Source organism: Varroa destructor, unplaced genomic scaffold, assembly GCF_002443255.2.
Source record: "Varroa destructor unplaced genomic scaffold, Vdes_3.0 BEIS01000005.1, whole genome shotgun sequence".
Classification (NCBI taxonomy): Eukaryota; Metazoa; Arthropoda; class Arachnida; order Mesostigmata; family Varroidae; genus Varroa; species Varroa destructor.
The window spans coordinates 21,894,708-21,920,583 of record NW_019211458.1 but is presented as its reverse complement, the minus strand read 5'-3'; the positions used below and the strand labels follow the sequence as shown (position 1 = coordinate 21,920,583).

Here is a 25,876-nt window from a genome sequence, read left to right as displayed (position 1 = left end):
GTCATTAGCCGTTTGTCAATACAGCTTTAATGGGCCAATGTGTAATTCATAAGACCAGTGCGCCCTCAGTGCGAAATGTCGTTCGGAGGCCGATATGCCGATGGTAAGAATGTACAAATGGAATCAGGCGACGAAGATTTGACGGACGACATCGAAACAGTTCAGGTCACATTAGCCGGAGTATCGTGCGAATTCTGCGACAAGGTACCTTTGCAATAATTTTATGTGCGACGGTGCCCAGAATGGCAACAATCACAGCAATTGCTATAGACGCCTCGTGGGCGGCGGGCTTTTCAAATTTTCATAGACAGGCTCATTTTAGGCCAATATTAAGGCATAGATTAGATTTCCTTGTATTCCGCTTTATTACCAATTTAAGTCAAATATGCTAAACAATCACGGCTCAGCTATTACGCACCGCACGCGCCATGAAGGCATCTTTTTCTATAGCAATTTCGCGACATTTTTTAGAACTGTCACAGTAAATATTCTATGACACAAAACAAGTGCATTTATGACAAAAGTGATTATCGATGTAGTCCCGTAACAACAGCGATATAAAGGAAAATGTTTCCTTTATTTTCACCGTTTTTTCACAGATATTGTTAGAACACTTCGAAAATTATTCGATAGAATATTAAGATTAGAGGAATATCTACTTGATTCGAAATTATTATTATAAAATCTTATATTTGCAGCATTGCAGAGGTTTATATATGGGGCTAAGTTAGCTTTATGATGTTACGTTCAACTTTATTACTATAGATGTACACCTTAAAAATTTGCACGTCGTGCACTTTTTGTGGCTACAATGTATGTGGTTGTGCGTCATACCTTAGCAGCTAAACCTTCGCAAAAAGTAAATAAAATCAGAGATGAGCAAACTTTTATAACAACAAAGATAAACTTTTATTAACATTTGGGCATTTACACTATAAAACAACGATAAAATGTGTCACAGATCGTTAGAGCTGATCGAATATATCGGGTTAAATGATCAGTAATATAACTGACTCACTGTAAACACGATAGTCATAAGAATCTTCGAGACAAAACGCACAGCATATGACAGCATACATATAAGTACTATTTTCGCTACGACATTTTAAGGAAGAATTTATTACTTTTTGCAGCTTTCACTATGCTTCTTTAGCACTGGAAAAGTCATGTAACTGCAGGTTACTTGCGCATACCTTACAGCTAACTGAGTTAAAACTACCCCTTAAAATATATACAGAATTAAATAGGCCTAAGACAACCACTCTAAGGGACACCAATGGGGAGTGTTCACAGCAACTAACGCTGCCTTTGGCTCGCACCTAAAATGGACACTCGTATAGATGGTTTGGTATTTAACTTATGGGATTTATATAAGTTTTAATTTGGATGCAAATTGCACAAAATTTCGCTGTCAAAACTCTTAGGCAGAGTGAGGTCAAAAGCTTGTTTTCGTTTATACGAGTACATTAGTGTTGGGCCATATTACCTGTGTAGTCGTTGATTTTCCTTTAATAAAACCGTAGGCCCTGAGAACAATTAACAGAAAAAAAATAAGAGCATTATCATATTCAAACATTTATAGTATTTTCCGCATCAGGCAAACAATGTGCATCGTGTGGCTTTCACCAAAATTGTTCATTTTATTACAAACGGGATAAGAAAAACAATATAAATAAAAGCAGAACCTTAAATATTTGTTGAGTAGTTTGAGTACACACAGGGCAGGAAAATTAGTGTAAAGTAAAGAAACATCTGTAGTTTGGTGGCTCTAAATGAACGAAATCGATTCTGTTAATAGTTTTATGTTTAAATCCATAGATATTAAAAACACGAGCGATTACTCACTGGAATTAATTAAAAACCTATTAGTCTACACATACCACCATATTTGATTTATATGATATTTTTGGCTCTGACTTTTCCCGAGGCATATAATTACGCAGCTCTTTAATACGATTACAAAGCGGAATAAAAACAAGCATGTGGTAAAGTAAAACTATTCGAAACGTTTGATAGCGATAAAAAAAATTAATACTTAAAACTTTACTACTTTGTTTATGCCACATTTGGATTGCTACTTGATTAACGCCTAAGGTATCAAAAATGGAATGTCGGTCCTACCCTTCATTTTAGGTTGTCCAAACGAAGAATGGCCTTATTAAACATAAAAAACGATTTCATCCCGAAGAGCGCATGCGTGCATTCAAGTTCAACTGTAGCGAAGGTTGTGATGTAGCATTCTCCAGTCTCAGTTTTTTAAGGGAGCACTACAACGATCACCACGGACTTGAAGCCAATGTGTAAGCTAAAATTGTCTCGAAAAATGTTCTATCTCTATTTATGAAAACATGGAAGCTAGCGTTATCTTTCCTTTCATTGCATGAATGAATATGTTATATTTCGCACGAATTGTACAAATCCACATAAGAATATACTGACTTTAAGACAATGTTGAACAATGTTGAATGAAATTAGTTAAAATGCAATTTAAGCATGGTAAACTGTTATTCCGCTGCTATTAGAAAGTTCGTGTCAGATGCAACGTGTGTCGGGGCGTGATGTGCAAATAATAACACGTCCTTTGGGATTCAATGACAAGAACTTAATGTTTCCGATTGTTATATTATAGTTACAATCCGTGTTATCATTGTCTGCGGTGGTTTATACATACTCTTCCACCTTGTTGCTGACAACGATTTTGTAGGGTAAAAGCACAATTCCAATCTTGGGATGAATTTTATATATACAAGGAGAACGAGGAGCAAGAAACGCACTCGAAACTTGTTGTCAAGGACAGGCGTTCTGCAGGTCAAAGGGGCCGCATTCGGATTACCTACTGTTGTCACAGGTATTCCAATAATTGGCAGTAATCCTTTTATTGTACATGCGTATGTTGCAATACTAGACTTGAGTAACCCTCTACTCGCAGCAGCCTTCAGCATTAAACGTGTATATTTAATTATTAAAGCTTTGATGATCTGCCTGAACATCTGGATTTTATATAACGGCAGTTTGAAGCATTTCCAGTACTTTGATTGAAAAAATACAAATTCAATTGTCTCTACTGTAAAGTTTAGATATGGAAGCCACTGTGGTGTTCTTTTATTCTATATTCCGTAGACCGAATGCGGTTCGTCTAGAATGTGCAAAAATGTATCCGACTGAAACCACTGTCGAGTCGTATTAATATTTCCAGGTCTGGCGAAGAAATCGCGACGAACAAACGCCGTCGTACGCGGTCACGTTCTGGCCTAAGGGAAGGTGTTATTTGTACAGCTGCCATGAAAGTCTACGTTCTTCCCGATGGAAAGGTCGACATGACGTATTTCCCAGAACACTGGGGCCACACTGGTGATATTCGATTGTTTCTTAGCAAGGAGCAACGGCAAGAGATCGCTCGACGACTTAACAGTGGAAACGATCCCGACGAAATTGTTCAGGAGTGCTCACGTAGTGATAATCCCCGTTTACGCGCTGTCGACCGACATACGGTGTATAGAGTAAGCAGTTACACAAATCACGTAACATACTATCTTTGTCTTATGTATGAGTCGAGTTTGTATCGAGAGTGCTCCTTATCATGGTAACATGTGCATGAAATTTGCATAATTGTATGTATTACCTGGCACTCATTCACCCAGAAAGAGGTAGCACCTGGATGCATTACAGGGGACGCCAAATTCAGGGAGTAGCTACTTCAAGTCTGCTAACGCGTATATATACATAAAGTATCGCAATCAAGAAGTATATATTTGTCAGATGAATTTGGAAAGCACAATAAAGTATCAATTAAAAAGGTTCTCTAATTCAAAATAATTTATTCGAATGAAAATCACAGGAAAAAAGAAGAAAGGATAGACTTCTTGGATGGTCACTTACAACGTAACTAGCTTTTTGTTCAGGTTGCTCGTGATTTCGGAATACCGTGGGTGTGGGGCAGGCAAGGCCAGAGATTATCTCAGGAGCAGCGTAAAACTCGGATCATCTCAGCAATAAGAACATGTCAATCGAAGGTTGAACCTGATCAGGAAATTGGTATTATTGCAGAGGAAGGAGTCGTGCGAGGCGAGCAGGCAACGGAAGAAGATTTGGCGGTGCAAGAGTATCTAAACTTTTATGTCTATACAATTTATATGCAATATTTTTTTTAAGTGAAACCAAATGACCTGTGTCAACTGATCAATCTTAGTGGCAATCGTAATTGTAACGATATCTATTGTTGTCTTCCCTGTCTCATTAAATTGTACTTAAGTTAGCATGCGTCTTATTGTGATGATACGATTTTATACTACTCCCGGAACGGCATGCATATCTAGCTGTAGGCATAAAATCAATTATTTAAAGCTTATCCTTTTGTCTACGTTGGTGGATAGAGTGGACAATGACGAAGCTGTGCAGCTTCAGCAACGCGCTTTGGAGTGTTTGTCAAGATTAAGCTCCAAACTACTAGCAGGCACTATCAACCTTGCTGAAGATGACGTAACCACTTTGGAAAATATCGAAGAAAGACTAGAGCAACGGGAGCAAGTCAGGGAGATTAGCGAGGATTTGCCGCAAGAGGGAACCACTTGTATCTTAATTTTGGACGCGCAAAACAGCGTATGTAACCTATTTTCACCATTGCATTTTCATCTATGAGAGATTATGGTCGTACCAATTCTAGCTAATAGATGCAACATAAATAGCGAAGGCAAACATGAAGCTATATATACGAAGCTGTCACAGACAGAAGCAGTACAGACCAGGTTGTCTAGCGCTATCATCCAAGTTAAAAACGCATACTACCGATCGTTGTTATGTTCCGTAAAAACTGTTACCATTTTTAGTTATTAGAATTAGTCTTCGCTTCCACATCACTGTCGAGCTGCCGTTCATAACATTTTAGATTGCGCGATCAGAGTCAGTCAGAATCAAACTTTGCAAGAACTTACCTTTTCGATCGCGTAGAGAGTTTAAGCCAAAAAACCGAATGTACCGAATGTGTACATAGAAATGCTACTTTATGTATGAATAGTGATATTTATAATCGAATCGATAGATTATAAGTCAGGATATTGTAAAGAGACTTAGTACACTAATTAGGTAGTACCTAATGGCAGTACACTACTTAGGTAGTAGCTAATGGCTACTGTTTCTTGCTACATCCATTCTTATTTTTATTTTACAGCAAGGTATTGAGTTACCTGTTGTGGGCACAGAGCCACCGAAAGATCTGAATGTATCGATTATTAGCTGCGACCCACCGGTGTCAAGAAACACATTTGTTAGGAGTCATCAGAATTAATCAGATTTTCGACATAATTAGAAATGACCAATCATAAACTGAATATGTTGTAAGGATTTTATGAAAAACAACTTGTTATCTGTATACGATCGTGGTCCTAACAGAGTTCCCAATATATTGTTGGGTCAATTGTTTGTGATTAGGCAAGTGCTTGCTCATATATAATAGCTTAATAACGACAATTGAACACTAGGATTTCGGCATAATGTATATATAAAGTATATATGAATAAATCTAATATAGGTCTTACACGCCGAAAACTTTATTTCTTACGATATCAATTCGTAAGTAGTACCATCCTCGCTAGCCAGCCCGATATAGTTCAAATGAGATTGTACAGCGAACAGCAGCTCATCATATTTTTATGATTTATGATAATTATTTTATTAAGATACATCTATTAGTTTTGCAGTCAAATGCAGAAGGAATACTATACTACCTTTGAATGCCCTCAGTACAATGACCATTTATCTGTTAAGTTTGAAAAAAACAATCCGAAAAGTACGCAAAATTATGTCGCATTTATTCAATATACTTTTTTAAATTATATTCTGCACATCAAACGAAATCACTTTGCTCCGCAAACATCTTCACATTTTGGTTAAACCGGGCGAACAAATTCCTCATTACATCTGTATTTTTATATTATTAATTAGCACGTGTTATATTGTGATCATTTTAAATATTATTGGCTGCAGGAAACACACGCACATAGTATTCTATCTGATTACAGCTCTACTTGAACAACAAGTCGTGGTCTACGTGAATTAGATACGCGCTTAGTGTATTATATTCGGGGTTTTTTTACTTTAAGTTTCACGGTGTTTGGGCAGACTCGCCTCGTCATCATATCTTGCGCTTATGTATATTCTAAGAGACGTTATGAGCTCAATTAGCTGGGCGTTTTGTGATCGAGAATAAGTTTTTCGGGAAAAAAATTGGCACCCGGCAGTACATCGTTTGCAAGATCAATTGCAGCCTAGCAAATAATATAGCGGGCAACTTTTTCTGAGTGAAATACACATTCTGTTGCATTACGTTCATCCATTGGAAATCCGCCATTGACCTGCACTTTAACCTGTTACTGCCGCCTTTTTGACGACCACAAAACAAGAACCCACTTATCGTTCGTGACTCGCCAGCAAACTATATTATTACTATTATTTGTTAAGTCGTTTTATGCGAATACGATGTCTCCCGAAAAACTTACGACGCCATAGGGCCGCGCAAAACCTTTCAGCTGGGTAGACATCTTGACCCGTTTTAAGAGTTCCCAAAACCGAATATCGAGCGTAGTCATTTCCGTTCGAATCTGTGTTGTACCAGATATGTGTAAGCCATCTGCAACAAAGACAAATAATTAGTAAGAGAAGAATGGAACCATCGTCATTTGATCTTTAAGTATTTGCGGTGATTTCGGTGCAAGAAAGATTTCATAAAGCACAAAAATACGATCGAATATTAGAAAAATACGCGAAGTACTGCTTACCCGTGACGAGACAGCTAACGAGATTTTGTAAACAGCACATGGTGTTGTTAGAAACTGCGTACGAATCCATGGTCGCCTCTGGCTCGCTTTCGTTAGCCTTGTGACTTTTGTCGTTGACGAGGTGCGGGGTTGTATCTCCTCTCAGAACGCTCCGTAGCTCCTTCTGGTGCTCGAGGAGAAGACCAGAATACGCAGGAACGGAGAGAACAGGCGTTAGAGCCGTAGCTGCGCAGCCTGGCCGGGTCGTCAGAACCCGCTGTGGATTAAGTCCAATTCGAACAGTGGTTCCGGTGCAGTTGATATTGTCGGTACGTGAGGTTGGGGCGGTGGTAGTTCTTGGAGTAACGGTAGGCGGTTTGGCTACGAGTGATATTAAATGAACGACTGCTACGGAGGCGGCAACAGTGAGCAAACACGCACAATAACCAACCAATGAGACAGTGGCAACCTGTAGAAATAAAATGAATAAATATTGTATTTTGTGTAATGCATTGATAGAGGTGTTTTTTTTTTAATTAATTTTTGTATGTAGAGTGTATATAGACAGACAATTATAAAACTAGAAAGTACAAAAAAACGGATGACCTTTGCTGCCTACTTCAGTTCAGCCGCGGCACGGCAATTGTGACCTATACCTTCAGAACGTAGTCACAAAGAATGTTGTAGATGGCGGCAAGAGTGCGCGGATTGCTGGCAAGAACTTGCAATTCGGTGTACGTGGCATTACTGATTTGTGATGGGAAAGTAGTCGAAGTTGGCATATAGTGTTGGCGCTTGGCGAGTTCCCGAAGGGCGATTCTCTGTTCAATATCCTTTAACACCGTACCGTATTCCGCTGGACGAACCTTTATCGATCATGAACCAATAATCATCATTTAAACAAAAATCATAGTAAAATATCAAACTGGATGGCGAAAATACTTATATTTTGTTGGGCTTATAGATCAATTGTAACATGTTGAATGAAAACCTAAATCGATCAGAGAAACCTAGACCTTTGCTACATTTCCTCTTACATCCCACGTGTATATCTGCCTCGTAGATGGCACGCTCTTAATCCATATGCAATCATAACAGAAAGTCATCGTAATAGAAAACCCTAAGCTTACTCACAAATAGATTCCAGTTGATCGCTCCTAGAAAGCGCCTTTCTTCGCGGTTGAGTGCGGAAACCTCGAGATCAGCGGCTTTGGCCCATGCGTCATTATAAACCTCGTCTTCAACGCCGTCATCATAGAGAAACTTCGAGGCGACCATCATCGAGACGAGAAAAAGGTCGCAAGAGTTCGTTTTAGCAAGGTATTGTGGATTGTACGTGCGAAGTCTGTCTGCATACACCATTGCTAAGACAACGGACGCCGGAGTAACGCATGCATTCCTGCGAAATTATATAATTAGGAAATCATTCTTAGCAGGAAAATCAATTCTGGGTTGTTTCGTGTCGAATATTGTTTCATGCTCTCCGATAATAGTCAGATTTTTTTAGGAATTCAGTTATTGACGCAAGTATAATAAGCCCAATAACTTAAATAATCAGTGCAAATAAATGGCAAAATTTGTTATCTTTTCTTTGTATAAAATCTGAACGGAAACCGTAATATTTATAGATACGATGTAGGGGAAAACTTTACCAAGTCGTGAAAAAATATGGAGTTAAACAGCAATCAATACGAAACATGCAAATGAAATGCAATCTATATTGTCGAACACTACACCCATCTAAATTCTTGACAATTTGCTCTATTTTTTAAAACAGGGTTTCCCATCGCTGACTACCTACTGTCCTTTTTACGATAGACCTCTGCGCCGCTATTTTGAACTGGTTTAAATACCTAATAAGATAATTGGCTTAATATCAGGTTAATGTGCAACTTCGAGGGATGAGAAGGGATCACACGCTACCACCATACCGCCACGGGGACCCTCTACTCGTAACACAACGTTCTAGCCCATGTCGTCTGTCTTCCAATAGTCAATCGCGTCGCTATATCTCGTAAACTGTCTTACCTCATAACCCGTGATGCGTAGTCCATATCAAGATACCGTAGCTCATCCGGTGGAGGAAGAGATCTCACGAAAAATTCGAGGGCAAGTGAGGTAAGTGCCAACGATGGCCGCTCAGAGTACCAAGGAAGTTCACCGTAGTAAAAGGTCTTACGAAACCGTTCTGCTTGGTTACCATGTTCGTCAAACAACTGAAATTGAAATTCATAAACGATCATTACCACGCCCTATGCATTCACAACTACTTAACGAAGTATCAACAGCCTACGAGTTGTGGAAGTGGGTCTTGTTTGACTCGTTGGTTTAACCACTCACAGTCGAGCTTCCCTAATTGCACACTTACGAATATTAAATTGTTCTAGGCTCTTTATGTTTACGTCAATGACCCGTATGCCAGGGGTTGGTACTGTCACGACGCCCATAGAAACATCCATTTACATTAGACCAATCATTTTATTTTGTTTGCTTATTTCGGTACCCTTGTTATAATTGTAGCTTATTTTCTGCCAGAGATGCAGTGCAACCTCCTGTCCCATCCACGTATTTCTCTTCTGCATAGTACTGGCATGTTATTTCCATTAGCAATCAGTGCGCCCTCATGGCCATTCATGGTAATGTAATAAGGTGCTTTGTCCTGATTTCAAATTGCTTTGAAGGCTTTCTTTGCGGCTATTAGTTTTTGCCCATTACTCATAGACTATGGAGGTGATGTGACTTATCTTCTTTGCACTGCACCCACATCACAGCCAATATACACACAGCTGAAGTTTTTTACTAGTGTACACTAGAGGGTCTGGGGTTAACGTAACACTGCACGATTTAAATTTACGCAGGAGGTTCACTACTCGACTTAAGTTGAAGTGCACTTTTTACAATATAACCTATCATTAAAATGTGTTATTCAAAAGTGTACCCCGAGGTGTTCCTACAAAAAAAATAGGAGAGTGTCTTTTTCGACGCTAAAACATCAATAAACCTCACTAATGCATTGTGCAGTACGTGCGAAAAAAGAAAGACATGTCTAGCTCTAGATGATGCATATGTATGCTGCTCTGAAACGAAGGGGTGGCAGGGCCATATTCTGACTGATATTTTAAGTACTGAACTTGCTCCTGATCATTTAAGTGCTCCCAGATATTAAATAAAACACCCGTGGTAAAATGCCCAGAAATACAGCATCAACATCTACACGTTTTTCTTCAGATACCTGTAAGATTGTTAAAATCGCAACCGCTCGACACATTCAACCTGACAGACTTTGATGATCGATTTTTATGGACGCTCTGAACCATAAGGGTTCACAATTAGCGTATCTTTCATATATGCTAACAACCGATGAGGCAATATGACTACCGAAATAATTTTCCAGCTTTGATCGATGCCTCCTCTACCTCGACTGAGACAAAGATTGTTCTCCGCCTGTTACTTTTCCCATGGGCGTTACTTTAGCCAGCAGTTGCCAGTATGAAACGAGTTAAATTTAAACTAGATTTCGAACATAGACCACCGCATGGATGCCAAAGTTAGTGATAATAATAATAACAATAATAAGCTAATACGGTACCACTGTACTACCAAAAAGACTTACATCTTAACGAATTTATGTTTCATCGCTCAGCGGTTACAGCAAAAACTCTAGTTGTCGACAACTGTATTCTGATATTAGTGTAGGTCAACGGACGTGCAATTTTTCCAGTTGAGCAGCTTTTCAACCAAAAGGATACCTGATTATGGGATGTGAAAAGCTGCTAAAATTGGCACTGAGCATTTCGGCAGAATATCCACTTTGCAAAGATCCTTTCAGATCTTACCCTAAATAGTATTGCCTATAGCCGGCTTGACAATATTTCCTATAGCCTGCTTGAGTCGGAAATCGGAAGCCGGCAGTACGGCTTATTAATCCATGCTGTTTACTAGGCTGACGCGCGCACAAAATGATTGTGGTATTAGCAACCTTCCGTGTTCAGACATCTAATAGCCTGGCGTTTGTGCTTTCGAAGAGTGTCGGTAGAAACATGGCGATTCTGGGATTATACTACACGATCGGTTATGCGAAGCTACGGGCTCTCAAAAAAAACTGCTTGGTAGGTCGTACTCCGTACGAACGGTATGCGTAAATGGTGACAACTTTTGTTTTTTTTTATATTCTTGTAATTTATGCTCTAGTTCACAGATCGTTATTAAGGTTACTAGACATCGACTACACAGCTGAATAGGAAATCAGCGACCACGTATACGTTATTATCGATTTAATCTAGTGTACTATAAGTGTCACTTACACGCATAATACTTTCTGTAGCAGAAGGCATACAAATATTAGATCGCAAAACCCAAAAAAGCAAACATAAATATTATTGATTTTTGTTTTTTCTCCTATTAAATATATCACATATATGTGTATATATATATATATATATATATATATATATATATATATATATATGTATATTTATATATAAATATACGTAGAGATACCGTCATCGTAGCCAAGTACCATCCCAGCATGGAAATAGCATTATCCTTCTGAATAACTTGAAATAGACAATAGACGAACAGCCTTCCTAGCCTCACTTTTAGGCCCAGCACATTATTATAGATGCAATGTATAGTATCAACACCAAGAAGCAAGGAAAATCGGCACACCGAAGTCTATGCTCTTAGCCAACATTCTGAATAGTTAGGAAATATGAACGATTTGACTTGAAATTTTTTACTATAGTTTACCAACTCCATTATCAGGCAATCGGTTCTCAAGGAGAAATGAGCTCCAGCTGATATAAATCTAGTGCTAGAAGATCGCTGGGTGGACTGTGATTCACCGATCTATGGTCCTGTTCTTTTTCTTTATATACATACGTGTGAATTCCAAACAGAGAAACTGGAAAATAATTTTCACATAGCTCCATGTAAGACTTCACGTTTTATATTTCTTCACTCTTTTGGCTCGCGACGTCCTTTCTCTATTGGTCGAGCAGCCTACATATGGCAAGCAGTGTCAGCACGGTGGCATTTTCCGTACTCTACTTTAACTTGCAGCTCTTATAGCCAATGCACACTGATATCTGATCAGGAGTACGATCGATGGATAACGAGAGACTAGTAAAGAAACACGGAAGAGGAACACGCCACCCCGAGTGTTTGCTAGGCGAAGGCGCTTTTCATTCAATACGATGATTTCAAGCTTAACACATGTTTATAATTGCGGCAAGTTTCATGGCGCACGTTTATGAGGAGAAACTAATTTAACGCATATCGGTAGTGCTAATTGATGAACCATAAGGGTAGCACAGCTGCATAAAAAAAACTACCCCCATAGCAAATATATCTATTATTATAATCGCTTACACTGTTATGACTGCTTTCATTACTACTTTAATAAGCGCTTTCTACACGCCAACAGGAGAATGCCACAAAACGGACAAGAGTTTTTGTGCAAGAAAAAGGCAACAAAATAACCTACTAAAACGTTTCAGTGAGAACTCGCACGCACTTCGTTTCATTATCAACAATGGATGAACTGGAAATTCGTATTAGCAAAGGAACTGTCATCACCTCCATATGCATGTCCACCCATATAGATCCACTGTTTTGATTCTTCTTTATTTTTTGTTCAATTCCCATCTGTTTGTTTTTAGATGTATTTCAGACGTTGTCTTTTTGGCTGATTATGCACTTGGATACTTGATATGCGTGTATCTCTATCATCGGTCATGTTCAGTATAACATAAAATGCTGCTTTTCCAGCTGTTTGTTATAACGCTCTAATCTTCAACAACGTGCTAATATTTTACATTAGCAAAATACATCGGAATTACTCACACAACATCTAAGCCAATATCATATGTAAAAAAATGGGCATAAGCTAGTGATAATAATCAACAGTCCAATAAACTTTATCTGACAGCTAATTTAGTTGATGTATTCGTGTATTGGCTGGATCTACCCTCGGTTTGACTGGCATTGATTACAAATAATACAGTTGTGTAAATAGTTCTAGTATCCAATTTTCATTTACATGTTGACTTTAAACGTACGTTTGCAACCATTTCTTCCGCTGTCTGTGTGCGAATATTGCTAGTCACCGATTATTACAGTCATCACCGAGAGTACACTAGTTTTGATTTATCATTGTATCTCTGCTCATCACTCTATACATGATACAACTTGCAGTAAGTTCTCGGCACGCGTGCATGCTGGAAAATATAACTGATATTGCTCCAAATTGAAGCATAAATTATCATTAGCATTTTCGTAGGATTTAGTTCCCTAAACTGGCGTATTTTGCGTCCAGTAAATGCATGTCATTGATTTTGCTTGAAAAGTGACCTAATTTCTTAGCTTGCAAGATGATTTCGCGGCACGATATTACCCACGGCATGATCCAACTGACGGCATCTTAATTAGTAAAGCGTTCAGAAAGAAGAGAAATGGTATATTATGGTTGCATGTTGCTATTTAATTTCAAATAATAAAAACAATTGTGTTCACTGTGATGATCAATTACCGGTACTTCGGCTATGAACATGGACTGGCATACGGCCTGGTGTATTCTTCAGGTGTTCATAACACTCTAACCACATCCTTTTCTTTGTTTTGAGTATTGTAGTGCCGCGGGTGCGTATATATATATATATATTATATTCGTTTTCAGCATGCTACGGTATAGATAGTTCATTAATTGCTTGATACGTTCCCTTCCATTTGATTGAAAAATCACAAGGATTCGGTATTGGACGTGTGTACACAAATCTAAGCTTACATTTTTGTTAAGATTAGTATTAGCTGGAATATATATTAGATTCGATATTTAAAGTTTTCTAAACTAACATAACAAGATAAAATGTAAATACGCATATCCTGTAAGACATAACTTTACAGTCAGCCCATAATTTAAACAAATAAAAGAACTATTTTAACACATTCTGTTGGGGGAAATAAGATAACAGGAAACACAGATTTTTGATGCAAAACAGTAAAAAATCAAGTTGCTTATCTTGGAAACTTTTCCTATTGATCTAGATACCTATCCGTGTCCGCCGCTTACCGCAGCTATTGGATATCAACAACAATGTCACCTGCACAAATCATTATTCAGTATTAGATTAGAATTAGAACAAATTAGAGTATAATTAGAACAAATGTAGTGATTAACAACTGCGATAATAACTGTATAATCAGATCATGTTAACACTGGAAGGCTCTGTAGGAGATGTCTCTCAGACGACCATGCTGGCGATCAATTCATCCCATACTTTGTCTTTTACTTGTCTAGTATATACGATTACACATCTTCATATTTCAGGGCAGAGAAAACTACGTATAATTATACTGATAACCATATTTGAACCGATAACAGCTGTTTATCGTAACTCACCATTGTCAGTTATCGACATCGTAAACAAGACCGGCACATTGCTGTTACCATTATGATCTAGCTGGGCGCGCGACTGCCTACTAGTGTTGTTTGTAATTATTCGGCTAACAGCGACTCTACCATACCATTCCGCTGAATTTGCTTTCGCACCCCTTTGCCAGATCAAACCGTTTATCTGCCCGCATGGACAGGAGTTTGTACTAGCTGTAGTATGTCACAGCAGAGTCAGACTTTACAGGACTCGTCTACCAATTGGGGCAACAACAAATAGGGCAGAGCGAATCTGTTTAATGCGCGAGTTTTACAGCCTGGATCAATCGAGTAATCTTGATAACTTGCTACCGCGGCCGTAGATGTTTTGCAATTATATCGCCATAGTAAACAGGGCGGAGGAGCTGCCGGCGAAGTAGCGTAGGGAACTGGTTGAGTTGTCGCTTGACTGTCGAGCCTCTAGTCTCGGCGAAATTTTGTTGGACAGACAGCAGACGAGAGCCGAATAGCGACTTCTTGCTTAGTCATATTTTACTGCAGCAGTCATTTGCATTTCAGTCTGTTTTATCTATGAGCACGATTCAAGCACGATAAAGCAGCCGTTGCAGGTGCTACTACTGGCGCAATCATGAGCAGAGCAATCAGTTGACAGAGCTTTAACGGTGAACAAAAGCGGTGGCCCATTGTGTAAAAAAAAGTTAGGTTTTATTGGCCGGTCACAACGATGATGTGCTGATTCAAGCGAACCGCTGACAGAAGCGCGGTCGCTTGTGATTGGACGGGTTCGCTGAAGTTTTCTTGAAGATTATTGGTGTTATTCTCGCCTTTTATATATATATTGTCTGTCTACTTCTAACAATAGAGCGGAGATAGATGCAGTATTTCTTAGACAAAATACGGGGTAAGGCTACATGTCCACTGGCTAAACGTCCACTGATGTTTTGGAAGCTGCTCTAATAATGTATCCATTATTACCTGTTTAAGTATCAGTGTCCGACTGCAGTTTAACCGACTTCATATATATACGTATTTAAATTATAGTATTCTATGATGATTATCATTAGATCATTATTATTGTACATATTGGTGTACCATTTTAATGTAATATCACGAAGTAAACAGCGAGTGTAGAATATTCTATATGTGAGATGTGTACATCTAAATAGTACGATTCATACACGCGTGCTCGCAATTCCTTTGAATCAAAAACCGTTTGACTTGACATATAAATCGCTCTACGATATGCGGATCATATTTGTCATTGTTGCCGGTTTCATCTAATAACAATCTAGGATTTATGTTTAGCCTAGTCTCTGTTAATAAGCCCGTTAATTCTCTTTTTGAGAGTCTCTATCGAACCATTGTGAATGGAGGTGCTTCCAGCAGCGTTCTCCTGCTGCGGGGTACCTATCAGGGCCCACCCGCCTTCGCCGTCATCAAATAGGTCGTCTGCACCAGAAACCTCTTTGAGCTGGTCGCGAGCACTCTTCAACTGTGCCAATGCTATGAGGGCGCTTTCCGGACCACCAGTCTGTATCAGGGCTTGCTGAAGGACAGCTAAGTGAGCATCCATCGATAAGGCGCACTCAGCCACCCGTGACTTCAGCTGTATCAGCTGCTTAGCAGTAGCTGTCATGCTGAGCTCACGTTCAACGCCAGTCCCTTCCTTGCCGCTGCTTGCCATGTACTGCCAGTTGACCTCATCTACTTCTGGTGAACAAAAATTAAGCGTCTGAGGACGTAGTGCTCTGCTTCGCCTTGGCGACTTCGGCCGTTCCTGTATGATCTGTCGAAGAGGTCGCGGATATTTGTAGTGGTCCCGATAATGGAGAGCCAATTTAATGACGTACGAGACCTCGACATTGTCAGGGTAGCGCATTAACAGGTCCAGACAACCACTGTAGTCTGCTGTCAGCAGCTGTTCACGAATGGCGATCAACATCGCGACGAATATGTAATCAGAAAGGTCGAGCGAGATCGAATCAGCAAAAATTGTGTCCCACAGACTCAGAACACTGCTAAGCGGATACTCGCGGCTGAAGAGAAGGCGTAACCAACGAATACCGTAGACTTGAGGATTGATCTCCAACAGCTCGAGATGTGCCTGTAAATTTGGGTCGAGCCTTTTGAGTATATGTCGGTTGATTTTGCTAAGTTTCAACCCTAGTACTGTGTGTGTTTCGATATCATTCCGTGAAAAGAGCTGAGGAACTTCTGCGCGAGTTGGCTCATTGTTTTCGGTACATGAGTACCAACTTTCAAGAGTTTCCATTAGCGAATAGAACACCGAGTACGCATCATGTGCGAGGTACGTAGAGTCAAGGACATCGGCCAATATCCGTAAGCTTCCGTCAGTCAGCCGCTCTAGATGACCATTCTTTCGGGCCTCGTTATATGCGAGCTGATCGTTATACATTACGTAAACAATGGGTGCAAGAATTTCATGCATCCCCTGCCTATACGATACACTTGGCTTAGACCTCGAATAGTAGAATAACACTGACGTCATCGCCTCCTGAATATCGGGCCGCTGAAAAACCTCCACTTCTGGCCATGTCCGTATCACATCTTGTTGGATCATCTGCCGGAGTTCCTCATCCTGGAAGTACTTATTCCATTTCGACTGATGGTCTTGCGACAACGGGTTATCACCCACCTCCTGTCTTGGATCAAGCTCAAACTCCTTTACCTTTTTCATATATTCTTGGCGTTTCTTCTTCAGTGCTTGAGGCCACTCAATGCGGTCCTCAGGTAGACAGTCGAGAAAAATTCGCCAACACAAAGACCGAAATTTCGTCGTCGAGTGAAGTCGCATATCTAGTGCAAGTCCTCGCAGATAGTCGTCGATGTCAGCCCGAGACGTCTCAAATAACAACTCGAATTCGTCCACGTACCCGCCACAACACTGCTCCATTTTTTGTTTGTTCTGGTCCTCGTTACTCTTTATGGATGTGGCGATTACATGTTTTATTGGTCTATCACGGTGTTGACGCTAATAGCCGCCGGATCGCCACTGTTGGTGTCAAGTCGGCTATTACCAGCACCCACTTCTAACGACAACAGCGAATGAACAACAAAAAAACACTTGCTATTTAGCTGTTGCTGTTCCTCTCGTATTTTCAAAGCATAGAGTAATTGGGTTTTAGCGCAACCAGTTTGTCGGTAGACAAGATTGACTATAATGGCGAAAAATACACATTGATCCTGCCAAATGCAGATCACCAGCACAGCGGCATCAGCACCCTTCGGCTGGGTTCGATCTGCTTCGACTCGGCTGTCCAAAAATGGCGGCGACCTGCAGTGGCGTCAACAAGGCACAAGGCGTCAACGGAAGCAATATAGGAAGCGGGCGGTTTTATATCGGAGCAATAAACACAGCAGCGGCAGCACTGTCACCACTCGCTAGCCATAGTACAAGTAAATGTGTTCAACGATCACCTTGCTGCTCGTTTGACGATGCATACGAGATGCTTTGGTCACCTCCCTGTGACTGTTTCTACTAATATTGCCATTGCTAGGGTACTGTGAATGACGCTAATGAAATAACTTGCAAATTAAACGAGACGCGCGGCGACAGCTAGGATCAGTGCAAATCTGAGATGGCGCCAGTGGCATGGGGACCCACATGTCGACGTATAATAGGAGATTTACGATATCAGGCGCCTAGCGTTAATAATAATCGCCAATTTCTCTGCCTAGTCGTCTGCTTTGCCTTGGCAAACTATTGTCTGGATTCGTCGTTTGTGTTATTTGTTGTTAATTAGTTGTCCACTCACACACTATACACTCGCTTGAAGCCTATTAGAGGCAACGTATCATTGTAGTTCGTTGCAATGAGAGTCTTTCGTTCGCGTGGCATCGATCCTTACTGTCTAGAAATCGTTGCAAATATTATAACAGTACCAAGTAAAGAGTAATAGTAGACAATAGCGGGGTACTCGTAGCGAGGAAATTAATTCAGAGTAAGTCATCGTTGTTATTACAGAGATCAATTCAATGTAGCCAGTTGGTCTATTGTGGCTTGTGGATATTGTCACTAGTGGTAGTAGCACTAGTAGGTCATTCACAGTGAAGAAGGGCCTAGGATAGGACTGCACTCACTTGGAAATCGCAGAAGATCTCGTCCTCGTCAGGCGCCCCGCTGACCTGGTGCCGGGCGTCCGAATCGTGTGGGGATTCCCGCGAACCACCACCCATCGCGCTGCGCCAGCCACTGCAGCCGTAGTCGTTGTTGCCGCTGCTGCTGTTGTTATACTGCAAAACACCACCTGCTTGCGTACGTCCTTGTCCTGGCCCAACCAGATCCAGGTTGATGCTTGTTTAGACGCACAGTCACACCCGCACTCACGTTTATCGCACTATTTATTCCAGGTATTGACTCGTAATGCGGTCTTCACTCTATTTGGGTAATGGGAGGGTACGCAGCGTCCCTGTGACTTCACGTGCATGTAGGTACTGCTGGTCTGCTATTACGACCATTAGCAGAAACAGCAGCAGCGCCACCAGCAGCAATTATATGGGTCCTTCACCTGCTCGTTTCGCTCTCTAGCTAGAAAATATGGCCACAAGCCCAGGGCAAGTCTCAGTACGGGTTGTTTAGTAAGACCTGTGCTATTTTTGAGTGTGTAGGATGGCCACAGGTGGCCATTTACCATTGTGGCAGCGGTGGCGGCAGTTGAAAGTGTTCAACTGGCGCGATATTTGAAACTCCGCTCGGTAGCAAACATGTAAAGTGAAAACACTTCATTTCGCGCTGGAAGGGCGGAGCTGTTCGGAGCGAACTTGCGGCGATAAAACTCTAAATATACTTGGTTAAAATAGCGTGCAATTAAATCTAATGCAATATAAGGTCAATCCTTAGAAAATCGGCAGGCTGCCCTAGTTTATCAAATGACTGTGAATATATTATACCCGTATCGCATGTATCATACGACAGGAATGTGCACGAGAGGTGTATATGCTAGTTGTGAAATTGATGATGTCATAAAAATGCATGCTTTCATTGGGTAATTGGTCTTCTTTAACAAAAAGGCTATTAAGTATTAATTTCATTCTACCGTTTGAGGAGATTGATGGTTCTATCCACACCTTAAACGGGTTCGCAGTGGATTTACAACGCATGTCTGAGCACTTCCAATTATGTTTGTTTTCAACTATGAAATTACGTTGATGACTGTTTTTTTTTCGCACAGCCGTTGCCAAAAACTGACTGGATCAAAAATCATTTCGCCACCTATCAAAGTGTTCTCGTGGGCTGAGAAACCCCTGATACGATATTTTATATCATCGAGAATGGACATAGTGTAGACCAACTTAAGTGAATAATTTTAAAATTAACATTTACTTAATACATCATTATATTTACTCAGAACAGTGCCACACTCATCGTTCTCTTACAAATTGTAGTAATTCAGAACTTTTTTTTTATCGCGTATTTACTAAAGCCGCGCATTTATTGATTCTTAAATACCGATAAATATAATAGCATCTTAAGATGTCTCATACCGACAAAGCTTTGTTCGTTTTTGAATCGCAACACTGCACTTTCTATTCACAGAAAATATTTTCTAACAATATTCTATGCCTTAGGTTCATGTTCCTCTTTGTCTCTTTGCTTATCATTACCATACCGCATGTTTCTTTAAGAATCTTATATTTACGATTTTAAAACATAATTATCATCATTTCTTCTACACGCTGAATCACACCTCACTCGAATTGTCGTCTTTATTAACAACATTAGCCAATCTATTCCGTTTTCTCATAACAGTAAGATCACTTTTGAATATAGCCTATTATTCAATCCCATAATGAAATTGCACCACATCAAGTTCTCGTAAAACCCCTGAAACGAATGACAATTTGTTGTGGGCATCATAACAATAACTACGAATAATTATTTATTTCTATTTCCATTGTCATATAAAGCACCTATATATTTCTAAGATAAAGGATTCTATAAAGACCTAAACATAACTGGCCTAAAGACATGAACGCTTCGAGCTTTACGTTCGACACGGCCACTAAGCATTTCTGCAGATCCGTTACTACTGAAATCCTTATAAAGCGTTGGTTTAAAAAAATTTCAACGAGAAATTTTGAACTCGAAAATGGATCCCGTGTTCACTTCTGTCAGATTAGTGTGATGGCATATCGCTTAATAAATAGTGCATGATTTGACTGAGCATTAAACACAAGAGCCTAAAAACGATTGCAACACGTTTCTTCTCCTGTTGCAGTCATGATTCATTCTTGAATCAGATTGTGATTCGCGTTATTAGAGCGGCTCATTTATAACGCAGATCGTCACATCAGTGGGTAGAGGCAACTGAATCGACCGGAAATTATCCCAAAGCCATTATGCAAACACTAAAACTTAGGATATCTATTTAATTGTCTATTGAGGCCGAAGTGTGCTGTCAATAATTAGAAGAGATAAAATACAAACTACTCATTAAGCAACCACCATTAGTAAACAGATCCAAGCCTACTGCACGGCAGTACTGGTTTACAATATTCATGGTGAAAAAATCTACATTAGTTGAATGCATCTTATCACCCACCACCCTTACCAGGCATAAGTCTCAAAAAGAACCATTCTTTTAGATTTCGACACTTCTTAAAACGGAAGTCGTTCAAACCTCAACAAGGTGTCGAAATTGCTTCTCGAAACTTCATTTTTCGTTTCGATTTTCATTTCGAAACCCCTATTGAGAAAACCCTATATTCGAAACCCCTATATTCGAACCCCTATAAGAATATATTGTAAAAAGCTTGGAAAAGTTTTGGACTCACAATCCTGCATTTCATACTAAATGACCCAGTATGAATCTGAATCCAATATACACACAATATCCAAGTTCAACGTCCATTAAAAAGTGGACCTGAAGAGAAACTTAAAATAAAGTTTCAAGTCTCTTTCTCTCTCGATAAACCAAAGAATATTTTAACTAGTAAATATATACCACTGATTCTTCACATGTACACTAAGAAACTAAGATGCTGAGTAATGTAGAAAATGTCTTTTTTTATTTCTGTGCAATAAACATAAGAATATACTTGGTTACAACCTTGATAGCCATGATGATACATTCATATTACTACGAAGAGTAACTTCGATTAGCGCAAACAATTAGCAAAGGAGATCTTTGTGTAACTACTGTGCTCTTATTACTGACGCGATAACGAATGCGACGACTACATTTTGGGATGACTTCTTCCTCCATTACTACTACGCATTATATAATGAAGAGTTTTAGCTATTCGATGTCTACCCGAATTTAAATCTTTCATAAGAACATCTAAATTCATGCATAGGCTAGAAATTAGACAGCATATGTTCGCTCTGTTCTCGAACAGATAATGATTGTAAATGCTTCTAAGATGGATACGTTCACTGGCTCAGATACAATTTACTTCTGCTCTCTTTTTTCGTTTTCATGTTATGCATTTTCACTGACTGTCGTGCACTAAAAGCGCTTATATAGATTACCCTATCGATGTCGAGATACTATGGTTTATTTTGGAAGAGATTTTTTTTGAAAACAACGATAAGAGCTTAGCAAGCTTCCATTTAATTGCGCTATTAGGTCAGCGCGTGACGCTACCTAAAAACGTTTTGAAGAGAAAATAAAGGCTCCGATTTTTTTTCCAGTTAGTTCAGCTACCGTTAAAACTCCTACTCTCCTAATTGTTAGTGGTGAATGGCTTTAACTACGAAGCAAAAAATCCTCAAGCTGCACTTTCGCTTCGATTTTTATCGAGTACTCGCTATTTTTTGTGTAATTCCTTATTTTCTACTTCAATTCAACAAGGCCAACTCAATAGCGCACTAGAACGAGATTTCTATTAACCATTTGTCATAAAAGGAAATGTTGGTGAATACGGGGTATCTAAATAATTTGTCGGTTTTACAGGGTACAGCACGAAAGTTATGTTGGGAACGAATATTTGTCAAGCAAGCCTTTAATTAATACCACAATTATTGAAAACAAGATTTTCTTTTAATGACTTGTGATAACAAACTATCGATTTTTCTATTGCATGCTAGGCACGAAACAACATCCATACTAGCTCATTTTGTGCGTGAAAAAGCATGGTCCTTGTTACGCCCTTTTATTGTTCCCCTTTAAGCCAAGGTACTAGTGGGCAGCTCACCTTCCTGTTACGGATTGTCGAAGATGAGTATTCTGAAGAAAAGACAGTTAAGATAATCTAATATGATACCTGTGTGTAAAGGGCTGCATGGCTCATGTTAATGGACCAATAAAGTTAAATCCATTTATCGGAACAGAAGCTTGTGTTACTTTGCGTTTTGCTTTTGTTGACGTTTCCGCATGGCGGCATCACGTTTCCGCTGAATCTCTTCTACAGTGTACGTTCGCTTAAGATCACCTGAAAATAAAATCACTGTGATAAATGAGTGACAATAGAAAAAAAATATTGGTCTGATACAATAGAAAACTTTTCGCAGACGTAATACAAATTCGAAAGAAAAATGGGAATCAATGAAAAACAAGTAATTGATAAACAATTTTGCTGTCATCTCTTTAGGCTCTTAATAATATATGGGTGTCAAATATGCCATACAGTTTCATACTGATATTAAATAACCAGTTTAAATCATTAGCCTTTAACATTTACTGACCCGATGAAGTTGAGCTTTGGCTGTTCTTCCCGTTACCCATGTCAGACACTGATTTATTCACCTCTGCGGGTTTCGCACTACGACCCCTCACCGCCGATACTACATTCGCATCGCTCTGACCATTTTGCTTATCGAATAACTCCGATGCTGAGGATTCCCTTTCTTTTGATAGTTTTTTTCGGGGCGTTCGTGTTTTGTTTAGCTTTAAAGTCGATCCTTGCAGTAAGGTACGTGTTCCAGTGACGCCGGAGGTAATTCTTGGCGATCTGTTGAACGAAGGCGATGTGTAATGGCTATAATGGCTTAAATAGTGCTATGTTTTAAATGCAAATGGTATTTTATTCGATTTCTCACTATATGGAAAAAGACGACATACATAAAAATAGAGAAAACACAAGCTTCTTAAATAGGAGTGCCACTGGGCAGATACTCATGCCAATGATAGTAATGTTATTAGTTGTTGGTACAGTCAGCTCTCGCTACTTCGAGCCCTATACGTATGCATGTTATTAGATAAGAAATGTGTACCACTTTGAAACTAACCTGGCTCTGGTAGCGGTCGGTTGTATTTGCTGCATGAATTTTTTCTCTACTTGACTTGCGACCTGACTCAGGAAATCGTCTTCATCTAAAGAATCTTCAGCGCTATCTGCGACTTCCTCACCTGAATCATCTCCGAATCTCCCTTCACCTGCTGTTTTAACGGAAACATTGTTTCGCAGTAGCAGTGAAGCAGGGCTTCGCCGCTCAGGGCAGCCGACTCTGTCCAGAGATGAGATGTTTTCACTGGTCGAATAGCTAAATCCATTGTCGTGAAGGTCCATTGATCTGCGTCGCCCCCGGGTCCTCAGATTTGCTTTTGCCGAAGATACCGTCAATGACGGAGACGACATAGGAGACGTCCGTGACAGCAAACTGTGACCACGCAGAGTTAATCGACCACCAACAGTCGGCGTCGACACAGGAGTGCTCGATTTACTATAGGAGGTCAACGCAAAAGGCCGCCGTGATGAATGTTGTGCGCGAAAATCACACATATAGTGACGAAATTTAAAAAAACGAATCCGTTACATACTGAGAAACAAATTTAGAAAAACATTTACTCTGCCTGTGCTAAAAAATGTGGCTTCGGGGCGTATACAATTAAAGATTCTAACAAAACAAAACAATAGGTTACTTCTAAGGACACGAGGGATCAATACATTATATTGTACATTGTTAGCTTACTTAGCGGAGACTCCGTTCGTAAACGGAAGGATTCTTTGGTTCTGTGGAGTTCTTGGCTGCTTCCCACTTTGATCTGATGCTCCCACCACAGAAGCCACATTTTCCGGTTTTCTTTGGGTGCTTGTTATAAGTTTGCAGCTACCCTTAAATGCCTTGACCGTTCGGCAACTATTTAGTAACGGAGGTGTGGGAGGAATGGCTCCAAAGAGGGCTTCAGTGCTATCATCAAGTGATGAGCGGGACGAATCACGACCTCGGTTTGCAGCTGACCGATTTGAAGGCGATGACAAAACATCTGATGAACACTGTGAGGAACGCGATCTTGTCACGGGACCAGGTGAAGGCGCCTACCGACAATCATGTTACAGTTAGTATGTTTGACGATAGGATACAGAAGACACTATTTCTCTCCATTCTATTATTCTCCATTATCCTATTCGCTTGTATGATATACATGCGTCAGTATGATTTAAATGATGCTACCATGTTGTATTACACGTCTGCACAATAGTGTAAATAGTGCCAACGTTACGGTTTGACTCTCTTAAAATGGAAGGTTCGTAAATTAATGGTAAGCTGTATTTATCAAGAACACATAAAAGTTAATATATAAGCGATTGTTCAATTAGTATTTTGCTGAACTCACATCTTGTTGTTGTTGTCTAGTGTTTACTCGAGGGGGCATTCGTAAAGCAAGTAGCGCGAGTTCCCTCTCTTTCGATGTGCGACGATTTCTGCGGAGACCCGTTTGGCTCGCAGCTTTGACAGGCGTAGGTGATTGAGGCGCTGTGCCATCTTCTCGAAATTGGGCCTTAGCGAGCAACTCTGCAAAATTCACCGGTGTGCCATTAAAACAGAAAAATTAAAAAAAAATGTATTCATGCTGGTCTTGGTCTTCACTGAAACAGTTTAACATATACTGTGCGTACACTTGAGACTAAGGATGTCATTTTATGCACAAAAGAAGTAGCATAAATATAAACATTTACTTGGAAACGTATGATTATAAAAAAACATAAAAATCCTACTATTTTGCTTAATTTAAAAACTGAACATACAACAGAAACCAAAACTGACAAATTGTTATCGATTCAAGCATAATGAAGAAAAATTATATTTGTTTTTTCAAGTTTATATGCTTCACTACAGTTCTGTAAGTTTTTCATGTGGCAGTTGATGGTGATGGAAGCCAGTATTGGGTTATGTGTCACGGTGTATTGCTTAGACCGAACAAACCTACTTTGAACAAAGTCACCACCTCCGTAGCCAATTTCCGGTCGCTCATCTTGACTACCGCTGAGTATCATCTGACTTAGTGTTTCATCTTCTTCCATTTCGAATCAGAAAAACCCGAGTGTGAAGTGTTAGGGTAGGCACGATTAACAGCTACAGATAATACTTCTGAGTACAACTTTTGCACAACTTCTTATACTTTCTAAAACCCTGAGTGTGGTTCAACCTAATTCATTGTCAAAAGTCGAAGTTCCATCATCCACATTTGTACTAGGCTCACTCGTTCAAGCAGCGCTCCAGTCTCTCCGCGTATCCTTAATATCCATGAGATCCATCTAAAATCAGCTTCAATACAAAAACTTGTTTGTACTGAAGATCTTAGTTGACTCGAAAATCTTTTAAATCACTTAAATTAGTCCACTAGTCCAAAGAGCGAAGATCTAATATATTCTATTATTGTCACACTCATTTGCAGCAGTCGGTAACTTCGCGCGGCTACCTTTCGTTTGCTCAATAATCAAAACATTGGCTCGTGTCGCTCTTTACCCGTCACTATGAACGCATTTATGGAGGATCCGCGCTTCTGCATTGAGCTAAGCTGTATTTTGTCTATGCGGCAGGAAACCA

General features: G+C 39.8%; 4 protein-coding genes across 7 annotated transcripts; 1 reads left to right on the top strand and 3 right to left on the bottom strand.

The window, feature by feature from the left end:
* Positions 1-10: 10 nt before the first annotated feature.
* LOC111251648 (uncharacterized) lies at positions 11-5,533 on the top strand. Of its 2 annotated transcripts, none has more exons than XM_086990895.1 (7): positions 11-204; positions 2,134-2,300; positions 2,705-2,848; positions 3,197-3,500; positions 3,891-4,102; positions 4,374-4,599; positions 5,168-5,533. In XM_086990895.1, exons 1-7 carry the CDS (start codon positions 76-78, stop codon positions 5,282-5,284), a joined length of 1,299 nt encoding a protein of 432 aa, XP_086847021.1. In that variant the 5' UTR covers positions 11-75; the 3' UTR covers positions 5,285-5,533. The 2 variants fall into 2 exon arrangements, with proteins under 2 accessions (XP_086847021.1, XP_022664141.1); XM_022808406.2 differs by having other exon boundaries at positions 12-204; positions 3,903-4,102.
* Positions 5,534-5,786: 253 nt separating this feature from the next.
* Positions 5,787-18,769, bottom strand: LOC111251646 (protein CNPPD1). 3 transcript variants are annotated; one of them, XM_022808404.2, is made up of 6 exons: positions 18,244-18,769; positions 8,781-8,968; positions 7,887-8,151; positions 7,409-7,618; positions 6,774-7,221; positions 5,787-6,625 (listed from the first exon to the last, which is right to left on the bottom strand). In XM_022808404.2, the coding sequence occupies exons 1-6, from the start codon at positions 18,337-18,339 to the stop codon at positions 6,462-6,464; spliced, it is 1,371 nt and encodes a 456-aa protein (XP_022664139.1). In that variant the 5' UTR covers positions 18,340-18,769; the 3' UTR covers positions 5,787-6,461. The 3 variants fall into 3 exon arrangements, with proteins under 3 accessions (XP_022664139.1, XP_086847019.1, XP_022664140.1); XM_086990893.1 differs by lacking the exon at positions 18,244-18,769 and adding an exon at positions 16,832-18,079; XM_022808405.2 differs by lacking the exon at positions 18,244-18,769 and adding an exon at positions 14,152-14,459.
* Positions 14,615-16,825, bottom strand: TBC1D5 (TBC1 domain family member 5). Its single transcript, XM_022808403.2, has one exon. It carries the CDS (start codon positions 16,721-16,723, stop codon positions 15,449-15,451), a length of 1,275 nt encoding a protein of 424 aa, XP_022664138.2. The 5' UTR covers positions 16,724-16,825; the 3' UTR covers positions 14,615-15,448.
* A 2,380-nt stretch (positions 18,770-21,149) lies between the features above and the next one.
* On the bottom strand, positions 21,150-25,782 carry LOC111251901 (uncharacterized). The gene is made up of 6 exons (XM_086990894.1): positions 25,257-25,782; positions 24,663-24,841; positions 24,017-24,363; positions 23,333-23,767; positions 22,790-23,055; positions 21,150-22,536 (listed from the first exon to the last, which is right to left on the bottom strand). The coding sequence occupies exons 1-6, from the start codon at positions 25,348-25,350 to the stop codon at positions 22,445-22,447; spliced, it is 1,413 nt and encodes a 470-aa protein (XP_086847020.1). The 5' UTR covers positions 25,351-25,782; the 3' UTR covers positions 21,150-22,444.
* Between the last annotated feature and the right edge of the window lie 94 nt (positions 25,783-25,876).

Coding starts and splice junctions, on each gene's coding strand:
- LOC111251648 (XM_086990895.1), top strand. CDS start 76: ATGTCGTTCGGAGGCCGATATGCCGATGGTAAGAATGTACAAATGGAA. Junction 2,301..2,704: donor CACGGACTTGAAGCCAATGT/GTAAGCTAAAAT, acceptor ACGATTTTGTAG/GGTAAAAGCACAATTCCAAT. Junction 4,600..5,167: donor TTTTGGACGCGCAAAACAGC/GTATGTAACCTA, acceptor TTTATTTTACAG/CAAGGTATTGAGTTACCTGT.
- LOC111251646 (XM_086990893.1), bottom strand. CDS start 17,056: ATGGAGCAGTGTTGTGGCGGGTACGTGGACGAATTCGAGTTGTTATTT. Junction 8,969..16,831: donor GCCAAGAATATATGAAAAAG/GTAAAGGAGTTT, acceptor TTTCAATTTCAG/TTGTTTGACGAACATGGTAA. Junction 7,619..7,886: donor CGATCAACTGGAATCTATTT/GTGAGTAAGCTT, acceptor TGATCGATAAAG/GTTCGTCCAGCGGAATACGG.
- LOC111251901 (XM_086990894.1), bottom strand. CDS start 25,350: ATGGAAGAAGATGAAACACTAAGTCAGATGATACTCAGCGGTAGTCAA. Junction 23,768..24,016: donor ACGAACGGAGTCTCCGCTAA/GTAAGCTAACAA, acceptor GACCTCCTATAG/TAAATCGAGCACTCCTGTGT. Junction 22,537..22,789: donor CCAAAGCTCAACTTCATCGG/GTCAGTAAATGT, acceptor TTTTATTTTCAG/GTGATCTTAAGCGAACGTAC.
- TBC1D5 (XM_022808403.2), bottom strand. CDS start 16,723: ATGATCCAACAAGATGTGATACGGACATGGCCAGAAGTGGAGGTTTTT.